We start from the raw sequence: 18,894 nt of genomic DNA, 5'->3' as shown, positions 1-18,894 counted from the left end.
TTCATGTTTCCAGGAGGTTGTACAATGCAAGACTGAATATTGCATCTTGAAATTCATACAGGTATAAGCCTGAGAAATAGTGACAGAAGAGAAAAAATGAAAGGGAAGGAGTTCTTAAAGAGATCTTCATTGATGAGTTACAAAACTGAAATTAACTGAAAATGGCTTGAGAATATGAGTGCTTTGCCTGGACAAGATGGCTTAGTGGGCAGAGCATAGGTAACACACCTTTAGCCTACCAGGTGGCTGGAACTCACTAGTGACACACTTCAATGTCTACAAGAAGATGACTTCCAAAAGTTGGAGAAAACAGTAGATTCTGGCGGAAGTAGTGCCTCAGGATTATGGCTCCATTACAACAGATCAAAGTGAATTGTTTGTCTTAGAGCACTCCCACAGGACCAAGCCACCACACAAACTGCCAGAACAGCCTGGAGTTGTTTAAGTCTTGGAAACAAAGGAAAAAGCAGTGATAACCACCTCCTTTAGTTGTGGTGCCAGATATAGCCTTTGTAATGTAAAAGATACACAGCAAGCAGTCTTCCTGTGCAGACAGCTCTGTCTCTTTACTCAGGACATGGACCCATACTCTCAGCAATGGCCTTCTGTGCTTCATCCCAAGTATCTGCTACTGCAGAGCCCACCAGCCTCATCCCTGTTACTGGCACAAAAGCAGCGATGCCATTCATTGCACCTTCAACCACTGCCTCCAACTTTCAGCTGTTGCTCTTTCACATCCATATGTATGTACCTACACACATACTCCCACAATCTCCTGAACCTCAGGGTGTGTGGCACAGCGCCCAAGAGACAAAAAGGTGGGGACAGAAAAGATGAAATAACTTCAGGAACAAGAGGCCATTCATGACTCGTAGCTCCCAGACTGACCAGCACAGCACAAGGTCAGCCAGCCTGGTCCCAAAGATGGCCAGCACTCGATCACATCAGCCCACACAGCTCACAGCAGAGTAGGGGCATGTCCCTGGAATGGTCGGGTCTGTACATGGCAAGCTGGGAGAAGCACTCACAGAGGAAATGCTGCCTAAGACTAAACCCTGCAGGAAGCAGAGGCAGCCCTGCTGCACATTTAGCCTAATCGTTCACACACAAACAAACCCCCACACTCCAAAGCCTACTTTGCCCTGTGAAAGCCGAGCAGTAAGAGTAGATTAGACTCTAATAGGGATTAATACAAGTTAAGGTAGCAGCGATTTCCACTAGGGAGACCAGAAAGGTTAGATGTGGGATAGTACAACAGGTAGATGTAGGAAGGGTTAGGGAAAAAAAAAGGTAAAGGGAAGAACAAGTAACACAGGAACTTTCATTGACACCTGCCTGGCTCCATTTTTGCTCTCCCCTGTGTCCATCCCTGTCCAAAGCAGAGATGAGACACACTGCACTGTCAAGTCATGGTCAGTGATTTCTATCAGGCTGTGTAATGGTCAGGAGCGGATTTCTTATCCAATCTCAACAGCACTGACCCACTTTCTTCCAGCACTACCATCCATCACCTCTGACTGACAAGAAATCCAGTTTTAACAAAAGGCAAAACCTACCACAAGCGAAGTCTGAAGCAGAAAATGGAAAGAAATTCATATCCCATTCTTACTGCGGATCCCATTCTGTCTTACTGCAGCCACTTCAAAGCTATGTTTAATTTTATTAGCAACTAGAACTCCAGTTCATAAAAAAGTGACCAATAAAAGATAATGGCAGGAAATTAAGTGATCTTAGCATGATTTAGAGCATTGCTCTGCAACAGCAAAACTGCACAGAAAATACGCTTGGAAAAGAAAAAAAAAAAAAAGCCCCAAAGAAGTGATCATAAAAAGTTTCCAAATTGCTTCAGAGACAGAGGCAAGTTAAAACTTCATGCTAGGGACTAACAAAAATGTGTATCTACAAAACACATGCATCAAATATGCATTAGGAGTGCCATACTGCCAAAAAGAAATACTGTTCAGACAATCCATTCGCTACCTAACTTTTTAATGTGTGCTATAGTAATCAAGACTTTATTCACCCTTAAATTCAAGTAAAATAATGTAGTTTCACTGTGCTGCTGGAACACAGCAGCTACAGTGTGTGGCCAAACCAGGAAAAAAAAAGTGTACTTTCCTGACTCTTCATCATATTTTCAAAAAGGCATGAATAAAAGGTGGGTTTTCTTTAATAATATAGAAAAACTAAGAAGCCAAAATCTCTGAAGTTCCTGAGTCATGACCTTTGGAAAGTAGGCATTTTGTAGGGTTCCCCCATAACCCAAATACTTTGGTACACAGCACAGTAATAAACCAAGTTCCTTAGTTTTCATTCCAAGAAAGCCATGGAAGCATAAGAATACTGAATATGCTGGTTAACCAAAAACAAAACAAAACAAAACAAAAAAACCAGAAAAAGACAAAACCCAAAACCAACCAAACCCAAAACTAAGCAAAAAACAGTTCAGTTTATGACTGAACTGTCTTAATTTGCAGATACCCCTTTCAACTGCATAGTCAACTACAAACTCAATAATGTTTACCTGGACAAACTCATTAACATTTACCTGGACAACTGGAGTTTGTACTCTGAAAGGAAGGATCAGGGAGCTGGGAGAAAATGGTGGGGGAAAGATAAGGAACCTCATTAGACAACGTAACTCCAACTGGAAAATAGCATGGAGAACAATATCCTTTCTGTATCAGACAAAGTCCTGTGTGTGGTCAAGTTCTTTGACCAGAAAAATTTCTGCTAAACCACACTTGATAAACTTGAACTTTGAAAACTGGCATCTATTCATCAGGTTTTTTTTAATAAACCTCAAGAATTCTGGCATCATCCAAGGTACCAAATGTTTCATTACAAAGACTTTATTCAAAATAGCTATCAGTTTACTAAAACAACAGCCCAATTTGTACTTCAGAAGTCAGTCTTTTCTCAGAGAGGCTATTGTTGCTGTTTTAATGTGAAGCTGATATTCAGGTTCACAATTTAGAGTTTTCATTTTCCATAAAAATTAGTTTGGCAATGTAATACAGACTGCTACCAAGCTTTTTCTGATGAAAAATAGGAGTATTTTGTTCTGAAGAAGGCCATGCAAATATTGATCTTGGGGAAGTGTCTTCCTCTGCAAACTTCTTTTGGGCTTGCACTTCCACTAGGTCAATTCCAACTGAAAAATTTAGGTGGAAAAAAGGAGGTATCTAAGCAGCTCTTCCCTCAGCCCATTTCAGTTGGAGATGCAGTTGTGTAAGAAGGCTGAGACTTAAACTGCAATGATTCTAAACAGTTCACACCATAGGAAGGATCTCTCTGAAGAGACAGGCCTGATAATTAGTCAGTACAATGCTTACCTAGTCAAAGCACATTTCTCCTGTCCATGGAAGGCCAGTTGCAAGTCCTAAGAAGGCAAACATGCCAGTTTACCATGAATGATCGAAAAGCTCTGGAGCAGTATATCCCTAGTCTTCTTGCTCCTCCGAGAGACTTATTTTTCTGAAGGATAAATTTCTGAAGGGAGCCAGGTATTCAAGATCTTACCAGCTCACCTTTTACCATACTCAAGACACCCACTCACAGACATCGGAGGATGCTCTAGTATTTCTTCATTAGTGTGAACTGTAACTTTATCAACAGACACTACTTGACAGTATCAGCAGTACCAAGGAGAGCTGGTCCTCAGAATACAAAATGTAAAATAGGCTACTATAGTCAACTGAGCCTTGAGTTAAAGCATGCTGACTACAAATTTAATAGGGTCAAACAGCAGAAAGTTAATACTTGGCTCATAACTATACCACCAGTCTGTTGCTAATCTAAAAAGTATTCCTTCCATTTTCTAGCTCTAGCTTCAAGGTTGGTAAAATTACCTCTAATGACTAGAGAGTGCAAATAAAATTACCACATTCTTCGGAAGAACACAGATACAACTTACACTGTGGATGACCAGGAATATTTTTTTTATTAGTTATGTTACTTTCCAGGTGCCTTTATGTCTACAAAGTAAGGTACCCATGCCATCATAATATTTTTACATCCCCCAAACCAATAGGCAGAGGTATCCAGCAACATATATACCGATATATGTCCACCTAGACAGATCTAACTTCAGTATTAAAACATCCTTAAGAAATATTCTTCTGTTTTCTATACAATGTGCAGGGAAGTAAACACACTTACCTTATTGATTCAACTGGGATAGCTCTTGATGGAAGGAAGACTGAAGAACAAGGATGTTGCAAAAAAAGGTGCAATAAAATGCTCTGCCCAACAAGTCAGAAGTACCTTGTTTACTTCAGCTTGACAAACAGGTAACATTTACAGACTTTCTGCTGTTCCTGCATGACCTCTACTAAAGCAATAGACAATCTAGTGACATTGCTAAAAATCCAAGGAGAAGATGCCATTTACACCACCCAGTAACCAGGCATGACAATTAACATCTGTTACTGCTTCCTATTTGAGGAGTTAGGAGTAGAAAAGCTATGTGAAGAATGGCACTACCAAATCCTCATTTCCAAATATGGCACCATATACATACCCTACAGGGCATGTACATTGCAGGCCCCTCTTCCTTCAGCATTAATATTCAGACATCTTAGGGCAGGATTTCCAACTGCACCCATCAGTGGTGCGGTTTCCGAAGCACTGGCGCTGATGCTCAGCAAGCCGGGCTCACTGCAATCTCACCACAAGGTACGGGAGATTGGTGCTGCTGCACTCCTGTGCACACGCCTGTCCACAGGACCTCAAAGGGCCAGTCTGCTGCCCAGCTGTCCACGTCCTTCAGCACTAAACACATCAGCAGTGAGAAATCAGCTAGCCATTGCAAACACCAGAAATCACAGGCAGCAAAAGCAATTTGGCCACACCCTTTCTCCTAACCTAATATAAGAAATTCCAAGCAGTATATAGGGATCTGATTTTCCTGAATTTACATTCCGTTAAAGCTATCTTGCTGGCTAATTAGGGCTGATTTCTTATTGAAGCCTCAATATCAAAAAGATTTTCAAGGTATCAACACAGCAGTATCACTGCTTTTTTATACTATCACAGCTGGTGTCAAGCAGAATTATACCATAGCACAGACAGCTCTTGACATCTGAAATACAACTGTAGTGACATTGGTAAAGAAAAAGCATCTAGCCCAGCACACCTTTTCAAACAGCTGCTGATCAACAATTCCAGCAAGACAGTAGGGTGGGACCAGACTGCACACACCCCAGACCACCACAAAGAAGCAAAGCAAGTTAAAATTCCTATTAAGCTATATTTACAAATGCCATCTCCCTCTGCAATTATGATGGAGCACCATGACACCAAAAGACAGCCAGGTTATCAAGAGAACTTCATGTCTTCGTCTTTAGTGTCTTTTGAAATGATACAATGGATGTAGCTGAAGGGCATGGCATTTTTTCTTCATTATTCAAAAGAAAAGACTGGCATATATAGCAACTAGCTGTAGATAATAAAGGCTGAGCCTGTAACAATCGAGTTAGGAGGAGGCAAAGAACAGTCTGCACACTGTGCAATGAGCTTAAGATCTCAAACATTTTTTATGCTCAGTGACCAAGATAAATCTGCACCGTGTCCACAGAGAGGAAAAAGCACCAATCCTTTAAGGGCTCAATGGCAGCAAATACACCAGCTATGTGAGAACTGTCTTGGCCCTGCCCATGTCAGACAGACACTTGAAGCGCGACCTGACAGCTCAGACCCCTCATTGCCCACCTATTTGGCAGATTCCTTATTTTAAGCATAGATCCTTTCTTGGACACAAAATGACTTTTGATAGTGACAAGTATTTTTCACAAAAAGTTAAGCTTAAGAAGAAAAAAACTCAAAAACTATCTCTTTACTTTTAAAGAGGAAAGACCCCAACAAAACGACAAGCATTGCCTTGAAAAATTGCTGTCATAGGATCAAGTGGGAGGGAAATATATTGTGCAAGTACACAAAGTCAATAAATCTTTCAACAGCTGAGGAGTGGTCCCTCCCACCCGGCACCAGATGCCTCATATAGAAGGTCCCCAGCCCATGCCTGTGTGGAGCAGAAAGGTTGTTCCTGAAGCCCACGGACCTGCATGAGGACATGCTCCATCTCTGCACATCACAGACTGTGGGCAGCATCAAGGAGGGAACACCCTACCTATGTGAAGAGCACACCAGCAAAATTTTAAAAAGCAGAGTTCAGATATTGCATAGTTTTTTAAATGCCGTGTTTCACGTTCACATCGATCCCTGGATTTATTGCAATTTACATATTATGCAATATTTTCCCCGACAGAACCCAGAAGGATGCGCACCAAGAGACCCACACCCCACTGCCATGTCGCTACTTTCCCAATCTCTGTTCCACCCAAGACACAGCCAGAAGGAAAACGCTAGGCGAAGAAACTCGAGGGTCTGGTAGCGCCGGTGGCTCAAGCCAGGATCTGCCGGCGCTGTCCTTGGCACAATAGTTGGATGCGATACAGCCGGGCGATGCGAGGCTGAAATACTTCCTGGGATGGTTGAATGGGCTCATTCAATAGTCAAGGGTAATTCTTTATTAGCCATCTTCTACAGCCCAGTACGGAAACTACAGCCTGAGGCGAGGGTGGGAGACACCAGCCATGTGCCTCAAGATAGGGGTATGGCTTAGCATTGTCTCTCGCCCCAGTAATTGAAAAGCTTTTTTTTTTTTTTGTCCTCCCTTTCCCCTTCCCTCCCCCCCTCCGGGCGTTACCGAAGCCGGTGGAGGAAGGGAAGGTGCCCGGCCGCGGCCGGGCTGTGGAAGAGCCGCCGCAGCTGCCGTCCGGCCCGGCCCCTCGGACCCACCGGCGCCGCTCGGAGCGCTGCGGAGGAGGAGAAAGCCTCCGCCGCCCTCCCGCCGCTCCCTCCCGCCCCGAAGTTCGGGCAATTGGGACCGGCCGCCCCGCCGGCGGCGGCGGCTCGGCCGACAGCCGGGGAAAGGGGCCGGCAGGACGCCCGGCCCCCGCGGCGGTTTTCCCGCTGCCTCCCCGCGCTTACCTTTCACTTGACTTTCATACTCCGCTATAATCTCTTTGTCCTTTTTGAATCTGCTCGGGGTTGACATTATCCACTCGCTTCTTCTGCTTCTCCGCCTTGTTCTAAATTATTATCACTAATTATTCTTGTTTATCTGGAGGAGCTCCCAAGTTGTGTCAGGCGGCCGCAAGCTGGAGCGAGCCTGGGAGGCGGCGGGCGCTGGCCCCGCGGGAGCGCCGCCGGCACCGGAGGCGGCGAGGCGGGGAGCGGAGATCAGACTAACCCCGGCGCAGGCACCATCGCCTCCCGGCACCGCCGCCGGCAGGAACGCGGTCCGCGGCCCGGGGCCGCCGCAGGGCGGGGCGGCGGAGCAGCGGCCGCGGGGCACTCGCTTCCACTAGGCGAGGGCGGGGGCCCGGCGGCTGCGCCCCACCATTGTTATCTGTCTGCGAGCAGCCGGGAGAGGGGAAGGGAAGCAGGGAGAGAGCGGTGGGCGGGAGGCAGGCGGCCGCGCTCGGTCCCTACGCAAGAGACACTGGTCACTGCTGCCGCCGCGCTCGCCTGGCTGAGAACTCGGGGCCGGCGCCCCGCCGTGACTAACCCCGGGCAGCAGCGCCGCGGCGCATGTCCCAACCTCGCGGGGTGAGCAGTCGCCGGCTCGGGGCGGCTCCCCCGCCGCGCCCTGGAGAGGTGTCTCCGGGAATAAACTTCTCCCCGCCCTCCCGCCGCTGTCTCCTCCCTTCCTGCCTGCCCCCCCGCCTCCGGTCCTTGCTCGCCTTGTCCGCCCGCTCCGCCTCCCCGTCGCCCCGCCGGCAGCCGCTCGCCGCCCGGGGCCGGACCCGTGGGTGCAGCGCCCGTTTACCCTGCCGGCCCCGGCCGGAGGCCCAGCAGGCCTGGGGGGCTCGGGCTCGGGCGGGGGTGGGAAGAGGGAGACCCCCGCCCCGCCTCCCCCATCGAGCACATGGTGGCCGGATGCTCTCGGGGCACAGGGGTGTGAGGCTGCGGTACGGTTGCAGAAGGCCCTTGATCCGGCGGGGAAAGTTAAAGCCCCGTGCTGCCGTCAGCGCCGAGCCGCCCGGGGAGGGGAGACTGGAGGGGACAAGTGGCCCTTGGGGACACCATGTGCCTCCCCAGTGTCTCCGAAGACAGGGCACGGCTGCACCGGTATGCTTAGGGACCCGCACCCAGGGGGCCAGAGCTTGGCAGCACCCAAGGGAAGAGCTGCACCCTCAGCACGGCCAGTCTTGCTTCCACCGACCTTGTTCGCCCGGTGCTCCCCTGCGGATGCAGCTTGTTCTCGAGGGCAGGAGCGCCTGTGTGGGGCATTCCCCGCGTCTCCTGCGGGAGACAAGCAAAGCTGGGCGGGAGGCCGCTCAAAATGCTGCCTTGAGCTGCTGTGCCTGGCACACATCGGGGCTGGCCCTGATGTCTGACAGTCTTGTTCAATGTCAGCCTTAGAAGGATGAATTCCAGCCCAGCAAGCAGTGGTGTGCAGCCCTCCCCGAAAAGCTGGAGCTGGGAAAATGGGAAGATCATGCAGGAGGGCAGGAACAGCTGACATTTGGAGCATGGGGCAAGTTGTCAAAAGGGCATAAGTGACCCTGGCATACCCTCGGTCTGGGGTGCTTCCAGCTGCGGTGGAGACAGCCTCCTCTGCCTGAAGAGCTGGAACTTGGTTCAGCCCTAGGAGATCATGAAGGATGAGAGCTGGCTGCAAGCTCTGCAGGCACTGAGACCATGCCTGCCAGCAGTCAAGCACAGTGGTTCACAGAGCTGGTAGCCACACTTCTCCAAGGTCCCTGGCTGCGAGGTTGGGGATGCACAAGGGCTCAGGTGTGGCTCAGGTTGTACAACCCATTTTTCTTTTTCCCCTGGCTGCTCTGAAACTTGGCTTTTGCCAGAGAAGAGCTTTCTGGGAAAAAAAAAAAAAAAAAAAAAAAAAAAAAAAAAAAAAAAAAAACCAAAAAAAACCCTGCCCCAACATTTTAAAAGCAGAATGATGGACACTGCTGCTTTGTGATGAACAAAGAATGTGGCTGTCATTCATGGGTCAAAGCCAAAGGTCAAACCAGGGCACAGCTTCAGACTTTGAGCTGCAGGGAGGTCAGCTCTAAGGAGGTTCAAAACAGACAGTGGACATTCTGGAGACAGAGGGCTCCATTGATGTCAGGTATTGTCTAGGGATGATTAAGCAAAGATGCACACTATTTACAATGAATTTCCAAAGATAGTGGCTGTATAATTTGTGTGGTAGAAGTTCCCAGGGATCCTGTCCTGGATAGCTAGCTCTGGTGCTGCCAGGACCTGACTCTTTGGGACAAACAAGTGAATTGTGGGATCATCTGCAATTGGAAAGGTTAAAGGCATTTAAGGGATTTTACTCATGCAGACATTCTTGCTTGTGTTTATATTTAATTCTTATAAGCCTTGGTGTTACAGTTGCTCACTTCCACACCTCTGCATTTCAGCAGTAAGTCTACTTCTGTCCTTTGCAGTTCATCTTTCATTAAGTACCATGTTCTTCCTGTTAGGGGATCAGGGTAACAGGATTCCTGTTCCCTTTTCCATCTTCATGTTTTGTTCTCTGTAATTTTATTATATGTCTTCCTCTTGCCCTCACAGTGCAATCTTTTTCCACCCTGATCCCAATCCAGATCACCTAACGCTGTCTTAGTACAGGAGGTTATTGTCTAAAAGCAATTTAAAAATTTAGGTTGGATAGTCAAATTACATCCCTTGAATAAGAAGCCCAGCCTCAAAAGAGCAGTCATCTCTGTAATCCCAACCACTTTGATTTTCATCTCACCCTTTGATGCCAGCATCTTGCTTCCTGGCTGTTTGAGTCCATCTGTTTGGCTGGGGACTGGCTGATTTACAAGACAGTGGGCTGTGTTCCCTGGGGATGGGAGGCACTAGCTGGAGATCAGCTGTAAGTCTTCTCTGGTCTTTTAGAGCACTGTGTTTTTACAAACAGGACAGGGAACGGTGCTCAAGTCCCCTTCTGCCCTGTGTGAGGTTATGCAGGCTGGCACCTCCAGCCAGGCCAGTCCCTTTCTGCCTTACCTAGGACTTGGGCATACAAATCCTGTCCAAATGTGGTTGAAGGTGTAGAAATGTTCTGTGTGTCCTCTCCTACCACTGAGCCTGTGCTGGAAAGACTGTGAGGAGAAGGGTGCAGAGGTAGGCTGAATGCCCATGCTGACACCATCCATTCCCTCTGCACTAGATCCTGCATCCAGAGGATCAGCCTGGTTCCACAGAGCCAAAGCAGAAGCTGCAGACGGATTATGTTACTGTTTGACAAGATGAAGAAACCACCTTTGGGCTCTGGAGACTGACATCTCTGTGTTCAGCCACTCAGCTCAGGGCTGTGTGTCTGTATCAAGACCACTGAGGAAGGATGGGCCAGGGACCCAGCAGGCTTGAGTGTGCCAGGCTTAGAGCTGCACAGATTCTGGATCCCTGAGTTAGGGTTGGACTCCAGGACAACCAGGATTGAGCTAGCTGAGAAATCTGATTCTGGCCCCCTGTCCCTGTTCTCCCCCTGCTTACCGAGCCCCCCTCCCCCCGTCCCCGCCCCGCTCTTCTTTAGGGATTGGCAAAGGATTGTGCGTTATTACATGGGTGTAATCTTCTTTTAAGATGTTCATGGCAGCTCAAGGCTCCAGACTCAATTCCACACTGATTTACACAGCCTGCAATCCCATTGTGAGGGTGGTGATTGCACAGGAACAGACCCTGCCTGAGCTCTGCAATGCCACATTTGAGGTGACTTGCAGGACACAGAAGATTATTACAGAAATGCCAGTCATTTGAGACCTGTTCCCAAAGATCCCCACAGAGTTCCCATGAATTTTGAGAGCAGCAAGTGCTAGAGCTGTGGAACAGTCTTGTTATATAAATCCCTGTGTGCTCTTGAATGATGCTTGAGAAATCATATTTATCCAGTGTTCTTTGTGCTCTAACTTACTGCTTGCAGACCATATCCACATCTTCGCAGGGAGAATGCTATAGACATTTAAAAAGTATTAGGATAAAGCTGATGGAGAGCATGTATGTTGTTGCAAGAGACAGAGTTGTATCAATAATGCAGTGTAGTACAGTACTATTGTGGTACAGTTCTGTTGCAGGGTTTGTGGACTGTACCTCAGTGTATGGAGTTAGATAATCTACTCCACCGGGGAATTGGAAAACCTGAATTATGTATGATAGAATGTGTTTATTCAGAGAGCAGTTCCTGCAATACTTCATACACTTAGTGCAAAAAGGGAATAACACAGGCATGTTTGATTCTGCTTGCTTGAGAACTTCATTATTGCATTTCATTTGCACAGCCTGATGAGCTGTGCAGTATTTGGTTTCTTCAGCTGCTAATAAAAACAGTCCATATAACTGATTGCTGGAATATCATTGAGCTATTCTCTGTGAGTGCATAATGAAACACATTGACCCCCTTAAACAATAAAACCCTACACTAATTTTTTTAGTCTGAAAATAAGACAAATAATTCATCTTGCTTTATAATTGCAGTCAATCAGTCATTTTACAATTGGACAGCAAGTCTCTAAATGAACGACAAAGCTTTAATTGAAACAATGAAACATTTGATCGTTACTGAAAAATCAGTAAGAGGCATCATTCAAAGAGCTTGTTCAAATGTTTGCCACTGATAAGATGCACATTTCTAAAGAATCAAATTTATTTGCTTTGGAATGAGATTATTTTAGCAAATACAGTTGCTTATCTAGGATGTAAAACCAGTGAGGCTTTTTTTTCTCTCCCCCGCCCCCAACCACTGCAGCACTTAATGCTGCTCTGTGCTTATAAATTCCTGAAACATGGAGATGAAGTCTGGGCTTATGGGGTTTGTCATAGGCTGCAGAAGAGCCCGGACTTCACCCTGGCTGACCTGAAAGCACATCCAAAGCGGATCCAAAGTGGATCAGCTGCACCTTTGCAACAATGAAATGAAGACTGTGAGCTGCCCAAACTTTAGTAGTTCAGGAGAGATATTTCCCTTACCTGAGTTTCTCTGGGAGCCCGGGCTGTCACTCAGCTTTCATTGCCAGGAATAGTACTCTGACCATTGGCATGGGTATATTGATTGTAAGGACAGGTGTACACAATTTCTTCCAGACACAGGAAGAAAGGGCATTCGTGTTCCACAGTGAGTGTCTACAGGTGGAATATGTAGAATTGGTAATGCTGTAAGTTCATGGAGTACCAGGTCCATGACCATTTCCAAGCTCTAGGCTTTACTATACATCCCCTCAGGTTACTTTTTTTGTCCATTATGCTGAGTTTCTTTAGAATCTAATAATCAGAATGTCCATTTTGTGGGCTTCACACACCCTTATTTAGGCAACTGAAGTCATATACCCAATTCAAATGAGAGCTCCCGGAGAAAGTCCAGTGGTGGACTACAAAGATGATTAAGGCATCTCTGTTACAAGGACAGGCTGATAGGGTTGGACCTGTTCAGCCTCAAGAAGAGATGACTGAGGGGGGACCTCATCAGTGTCTGTAAATATCTGAAGGGATGGCACCAAGATGATGGACCTGAGCTCTTAGTGGTGCTGAGCAATAGGACAAGAGGCAGCAGGCAGAAACTGGCTCTCAGGAAGTTCCACCTGAACATGAGGAAGAACTTCTTTTACTGTGAGGGTGCCCTGGAACAGATTGTCCAGAGAGGTTGTGGAGTCTCCTTCTCTGGAGATATTCAAAAGCTGTCTGAACACAGTCCTCATTAACATGTTCTAGGGACCCTGTCTGAATAGGGAGGTGGGACTAGATGCTCTCCAGTGGTCTCTTCCAATTGTACCCATTCTGTGATTCTGTAATTGAACTGTCATTTTACCTCCTTCAAAAGTCAATCAAAAGAGGTGGGCATCTGAAATTCACTTGTTTTAGACATTTAATTTAGTATAGATTTTGTTCCCATTTTCCTTAGTGTCATAACCAGAGGTCATATAAGACAGTAATGATAGCCTCTTCATAAAACCTGAAAGTGATATGCTGAATCTTAACAACAATTAGGAATATTTACAGTCATTTGCTGCTGAGTAAAATGCACAGCTAAGGGTATGCAGACTGCATTTGCTCATTTACTAATTGCAGTCACATTGGAAAGTAATCCTGTTGGCCGGTCATCTGAAGGAGGATTCAGGAAAACAGCCACTAGGTAACTTTTTCTATAAATGTGTGTGCCTGCATGTGTGTATACAGCCAATTTGCTGTGTTCAAATGTGTGCAATAGCTCTCTCAGCATGAAATACATCTGAATCCAGTGGGGAATTGTTCACATTGCAGAAAAAAAAAAATCTTCCAAGTGAAATCACTGACTTGAAATGTTAAGAGATGCTTCTGGTTCAATAAGATAAGATTTCAGTCTTAGAGGACTGAGGGAGTCTGGGACCTGAACAAGCCTTGTGTTTCTTCTAAAACAAGAAGTACTGCACCAAACCCAAACCTTCTCACATTAGTTTCATTGCTATTTTGTTTGAAGAAATTAATGAGACCTAATCAGTGATTGATAAGTGATTGATACATTAATATTTAGTTCTTTGGTTTTACAATTCTGAAGTGTATCTTAATGTTTCCTTGTTAACTTGTTCATTTTGAGCAGTGCTAATAGGACTAATGACATAACTAACATATAGAAAGTGATGAGGCTATTTTATGCCTTCTACTGTTGTTAAGAATATTATCCTTTTTTATATGGTATTGCTATTCACTTCCCAACTAGTAATTACAAGAAGGAATGAATTCCAAGTAATAACTTTCTCACTTAATGAGAAGAGACTGAGGCAGTCTTGCCTTTTGGAAGGAGAAGAAATATAGAAATAATTGCATCCTCACTGCAGGGTTTGTGTTCTCTGTGGGGCTACTTTTGTTCTGTTGGTAGCCTTTGAGACTCTAGTGTTCCACTTCTGAACATAATGAGATGAATGCCTAATTTGTAAGCTTTACACACCTTTTACCTGCCAGCTAACATACAGTAGCATTTTTCTGTGTCTTTATCTTCTTAAATTTAAGACTACATTGTCCAAAGAAGCAGGAAGGTTGGTTTTGGTTTGGCTTTTCATTCCAAGTCTGCTAAGGGAACATCAGTGTATTTTGAAAGAACTTTTCCAAGTGAGCATAAGAGGCTGTGTTAGTGGTATTTAAAGTCTTTGGTGAGCAGATAATTGCAACTCTGATAAGCAGCTTTTCGGTTTAAATTTTCTACTTGCATTGTTTGTGTTTGTTCTATCCATTCTCATCTAAAAATGAAATGCTTCTGCTGCTTTATTACTCCTGACCTTCTCATACTAATGGTTTTGAGTGGAGAACATTAGAAGCTGCGTTATGTTTAAAGGAGAAGGAACTGCTTGAAGCAGCATCAGATAATTAAGAACATCACATTTTAAAAAATCAGTCCTACCTACTTCATCATGCTGCTGTTATCTGACTTTAACTGGAATGCCTCTATGAATAAGGCTGCTGGATTGCACCCTCAGGACTTAGGGGAGCACAACTGCCAGTCTTGCTATCCTTATATGGCCTTCATAGGCCATCCAGGAATCTCAGCTTTCTGGGCTGCTTCATTCTGTGCCTGTAGTTTAAAGGTTGTGAATTGCCTTCACTAATCTCAAAAGGGCATTAATATTGAAGCCCAGCAATGACACTTCAAATGTCAGCCTTGTTCATTTTCTCAGAAGCATCCAGCTAGTCTGCTTATTCATTAATGTGGCTGGCTGGGTGGGAACAGCTGCAGTCTATCCGCCTGAAAAAGTGCCTGGCTATTAATGGTCTACGCAGCGTGCTGTCATTTCTCTGATTAAGCCCCTTGGTCTATCCTCTAGCTGGGCCCTTGCCTGAGAAAAAGGCATATGCAGAGAGAGGCAAAAGTGGAAAAAGAAAGCTAGCTCTGTAGCATCTTCTCTTTTGATTGTTGATAGCATGATGCTGCTTTCCTGAGGTTTTTTTCTCTTAGCTACTTTTGCCTTCACAGTTGGACAAGGCAAACCAGACTCATGCAGGAAGGGTGGTGATACCTGGGGCTCAGTGATCCTTGTGGGTCCCTTCCAACTCAAAATATTCTGTGATCCTATATGGAAATGCTAATGCCAACATAACTGAATCTTAGACTGTGAAATAGAGGTAGGAAGGGATAGAGCTCCAAGCTGGGTCTGAGGAGACCCAGAATCTCTACATTTTTCTTAATACCATTTTAACTTCACTCAAAATCCCAGCTGCTAGCATGGCCTGAGAGCACTCCAGGGTAAGTTGGGTGGTGTCAGCTGGAATGGTTTCAGGCTGCAGAAGGAATTGAATCCAGACCGGCTTCTAGGGCTGCTGTTCCCCTGTATTAAAAGACATCAGGATGTCCTTCTTCTGCCACTGGATTTTAAAAGACAAGGATTAACCTGAAAATTGTTCTTTTAAGTATTTGATACTAGTGTCACTTTGTACAGGGAAGGTGCTCCTTGCTGCAGTCTCCATCTCTGAGTGAATTTTGAGGTGCCAATGATTCCTCAGGCAATGCCCAAGTCCCTGCTGCAGAGGTGTGGAATCACTGGGTGCTCGAAGCTACCCATGTCCTTTGTTAAACCTGGCTTTCTGTCACATCCTCAGGTTGCAGCTGACCCTTTCTGCACACCTGGGCTGCTGGCTCTCATCAACACACAGTAGCTCAAAGGTAAAATATAATGATCTTAGCCTCAAAACTGTGGCTTCAAGGTAAAGCTTTTAAGCTTTTATGCCAGTGTCCAAGAAGATGTGTCCCACATGGAAGAAAATCAGTAAGGAGTTCCAGAGCAATTTTTTCCTTTCATGTTTGCCATGACTAAGAACATTCCTTAGTCATAGTTCCCTCTTGTTATTTCTGTTCACCCACCCAGTGTCACAATAATTGGGTGTGTAAATATTGCAAACTGCACCTAGGCACTTGTCTGTCTCCAAATGAAGTTATTTTTATAGAGTCTGTATCTCAGACATACAAAATCAAAAGCTTTCTGCTAACATCAACTGCTTCAAAAATTCATTTTGACCAAAGAAAATATCTTTTTAAGGTGATTCATAGTTTTCAAAAGCGCATAAAACTGAAGATGTGTAGAAAATCCTTCCTGGGGGGCCTCCAGGGCAGTTTCCAGTCGAGGCTATTGATGTATTTGAGATGTCACAGCTCCCTCCAGCGGGCTACTTCTAAGAGGAGGATTCTGCAGGCACCAACCCAAAGCTTCCAAACCTCAAACATAAAATATTCAAACCACTTTTTTTAGCATTTTTTCCCCTGAATGTAGTAGATGATTCTCCCTTCTCACAAAATAACAATGTTTGAAGCAAAGACTTGGATAAAATCTGAGAAAATTAACGTACATGGACCAGATTTTCATATAGACTCAAACCAATTATTTCCTGTTGACTGCCATGTAAATACAGTTTTTCATTTGGAGTAGGGTGGCATGGCCTGTGAAACCACAACATGTGAGACATAGTAGGATAAGGAAGGTTTCCTATGTTTATATTCTCCAAGTCATCATTCTCCAACATCAAACTACTGCAGCAAACTACTCCAACACAAATAACATGGCATTCATCTGAACATGTGACTCCATGAAGGTTTGTTTTCATACCATGGATTACTGGTACTTATGAACCTTCATAAGAGCTGATGCCTTCTTTGATGAGTTTTCAAGTGTGGCAGTGGATGAAGCCATGTCCATGGGAATAACAAAGTCTGGTCCAAGCTAAGGAACAGATGCAGAATGGAAATGTGTTTTTTCTTTCCAAGAACCTGAAAACACAGAGCAGTTACTTTGGGAGATTTCCAATAATTCTAATTCTTAGTTTCATTTTTTATTGGGAGATGGTGTCTCGTGACATAAGCACTTTATAAATCTTTTAATTTTCAGAAATACCATAAACTGCAACATCTATATTAATAATTTTTAGATTGAGGTTTTAATATTATTATTTGATATTAAAAGAAAAGTAATGAAAGGAGTTTAATGCAGTTCATTACCACTCCTTTCCAATCAACTTCTGTTCACATTACTGACTCCTCAGTAGTGATTCGAGCTGTAGGTTTAAAAATGGGCTTGCAGCTGATGGATAGTGGTGGCAAGCCAAAGAATGGATTCAGCATGATGGTTATAGATAGGTGGTGGCTGAGCCTATAAGAATCTGCATTAGATACAATGGTATCAGCATCTGGAGACACAACTACAGCTCTACATAAATCATGTGCAGTGTTACATGTTCTCAAGTATATAATGTGTTGCCTGGCAACTGCATGTCTCTCAGCTTGGAAAAGTAACTGTTTTTAATTACATCACTGTGATGCTGTATGACCACAGAATTAAGAACTGAATCTGCCTGGGTGCTTTAAAAATGGCATTTATTAAAAAATTATGCTCCTTTTTTTAATCATCAATATGGCTTGCCTCAATCAAGCATTCTCTGCTTCTGGTGTTTTTCCTAAGCATACTCTACAGTATTGCACTCCAAGGATAATTATGCAGAATATGTTTTCTTTTCCCTGAATAGTTCAGGATTTATAGAATTTATGAAACATCCTTAACGTAGTCAGGGCCTATTGCTTCTTCTTTTTTTTTGCTCTGTAAGAATGTGCTTACGTCTCTCGGCTCAAGGAGACAAGAAATTCGGGCTGTTTGGCTGACCTGTGGCTTGGACTTTATCTTGTGTAAGGAAAGGCACTAATATGCAGACCAACTTGGCACATACCAGTAGTTTACAACATCTTTCAGCTGGACTTAGGTAAGCTAAGTACTCCTGAAAAGCTAGATTCCATATATATACTATATTCCAGGTTTCTGTAAACTGTAATTCCTGCACTATTAAGAGTGGACCACATTAGTAAAACACTTTGCAAAGTCATGGAGCTGATGCACAGCCTTCAGTGTATTATCCTCTGTGAAGAACACACCTAGAGAGGGAGTTGTAAATATCACCATCTTTGCAGGTCCAGCCTCAGTAGGAAAGAAATAAAAATCCCCTGGAGCACACTGCCAGGGACAGCCTGCAGCATGGGAGTCACCTCTCTATTCAAACCCCTGTGATGGAGTGGATTAGGAATAACTCTTCTATTATAGGGGTGAATACTCCAGCCAGAAGGTGAGTTATAGAAAAGGTGTCACAATTTCACAGCTCTGTGGGGTCTTAAATAAACTCCGATACAGCTGTTTGGACTGAACTTCTGAAGAGACTTAAAGAGATGCTTAGTTGCTCATAGGCAATAAATCCCAGATGCATGGGGAAATTGAGCTACACCAAACAAATATTTTCAAGTGGCATGGACAAATTTCTAGTGAGTCAGGGTGCCTCCAGCATTACTAACCACCTGCTGCAGAGTTCTTTGAATTGAATTCTTGTACATAGGTATTCAATTCTACCTTATTTGTATATTTTATCAAACTGAGTTTTATTTTATCAATTTATTTTTATATGATCCCAAGTCCATATTTAGATTGTGCTCTTTTTGTGTTTTAACATCTAATTGTCCATTAAGAAAGTTTCAAGAAATAACTGAGATGACTCCTTCTAAAAAAATAGCCCTGGCAGATCATCTAAGAGAGGATGGCATTAAGTGTAGTCCCTCAAATCATTCTCAGTTCTGCACAGCTTTTTCACGGTATGGTTACATAGGAACAAAGATTTCCTCAGGTACTATTGCTTCAGACTCAGAATATTAGACATTAATTTTATATTACACTTTCTGGCTTTTTTTTCTTCTGTGTATGGAGTCCTTACCTAATTTTATAAAATGTAAGAAATGCACTTAATATGAATATGAACATATTCTTTATTAAACATATGAACATATACTTTATCAAACTCAGCACTGACACAGGTTGCTCAGTGAGGTTGTGGAGTCTCCATCCTTAGGGATAATAAGATATTTGAACATGGTCCCAAGCA

At 44.4% G+C, this 18,894-nt stretch overlaps 1 protein-coding gene across 4 annotated transcripts in view; it reads right to left on the bottom strand.

Moving 5' to 3' along the window:
- SRGAP1 (SLIT-ROBO Rho GTPase activating protein 1) overlaps nucleotides 1-7,637 on the bottom strand; it is a 139,733-nt gene extending 132,096 nt beyond the window's left edge. For 3 of the 4 annotated variants that reach the window (XR_001991449.3, XM_030237956.2, XM_018919678.3), the window contains exon 1: nucleotides 6,994-7,637. Coding sequence is in view for 3 of the 4 variants with exons in the window: in XM_030237956.2 (XP_030093816.2) it covers nucleotides 6,994-7,060 (67 nt within the window). In the remaining variant the exon portion in view is untranslated. The remainder of the gene's footprint in view (nucleotides 1-6,993) is intronic. The other variant, XM_030237958.2, reaches the window with a different exon arrangement.
- Between the last annotated feature and the right edge of the window lie 11,257 nt (nucleotides 7,638-18,894).

Source organism: Serinus canaria, chromosome 1A (genome assembly GCF_022539315.1).
Source record: "Serinus canaria isolate serCan28SL12 chromosome 1A, serCan2020, whole genome shotgun sequence".
Taxonomy (NCBI): Eukaryota; Metazoa; Chordata; class Aves; order Passeriformes; family Fringillidae; genus Serinus; species Serinus canaria.
This window is presented reverse-complemented; position numbering and strand designations above follow the sequence as displayed.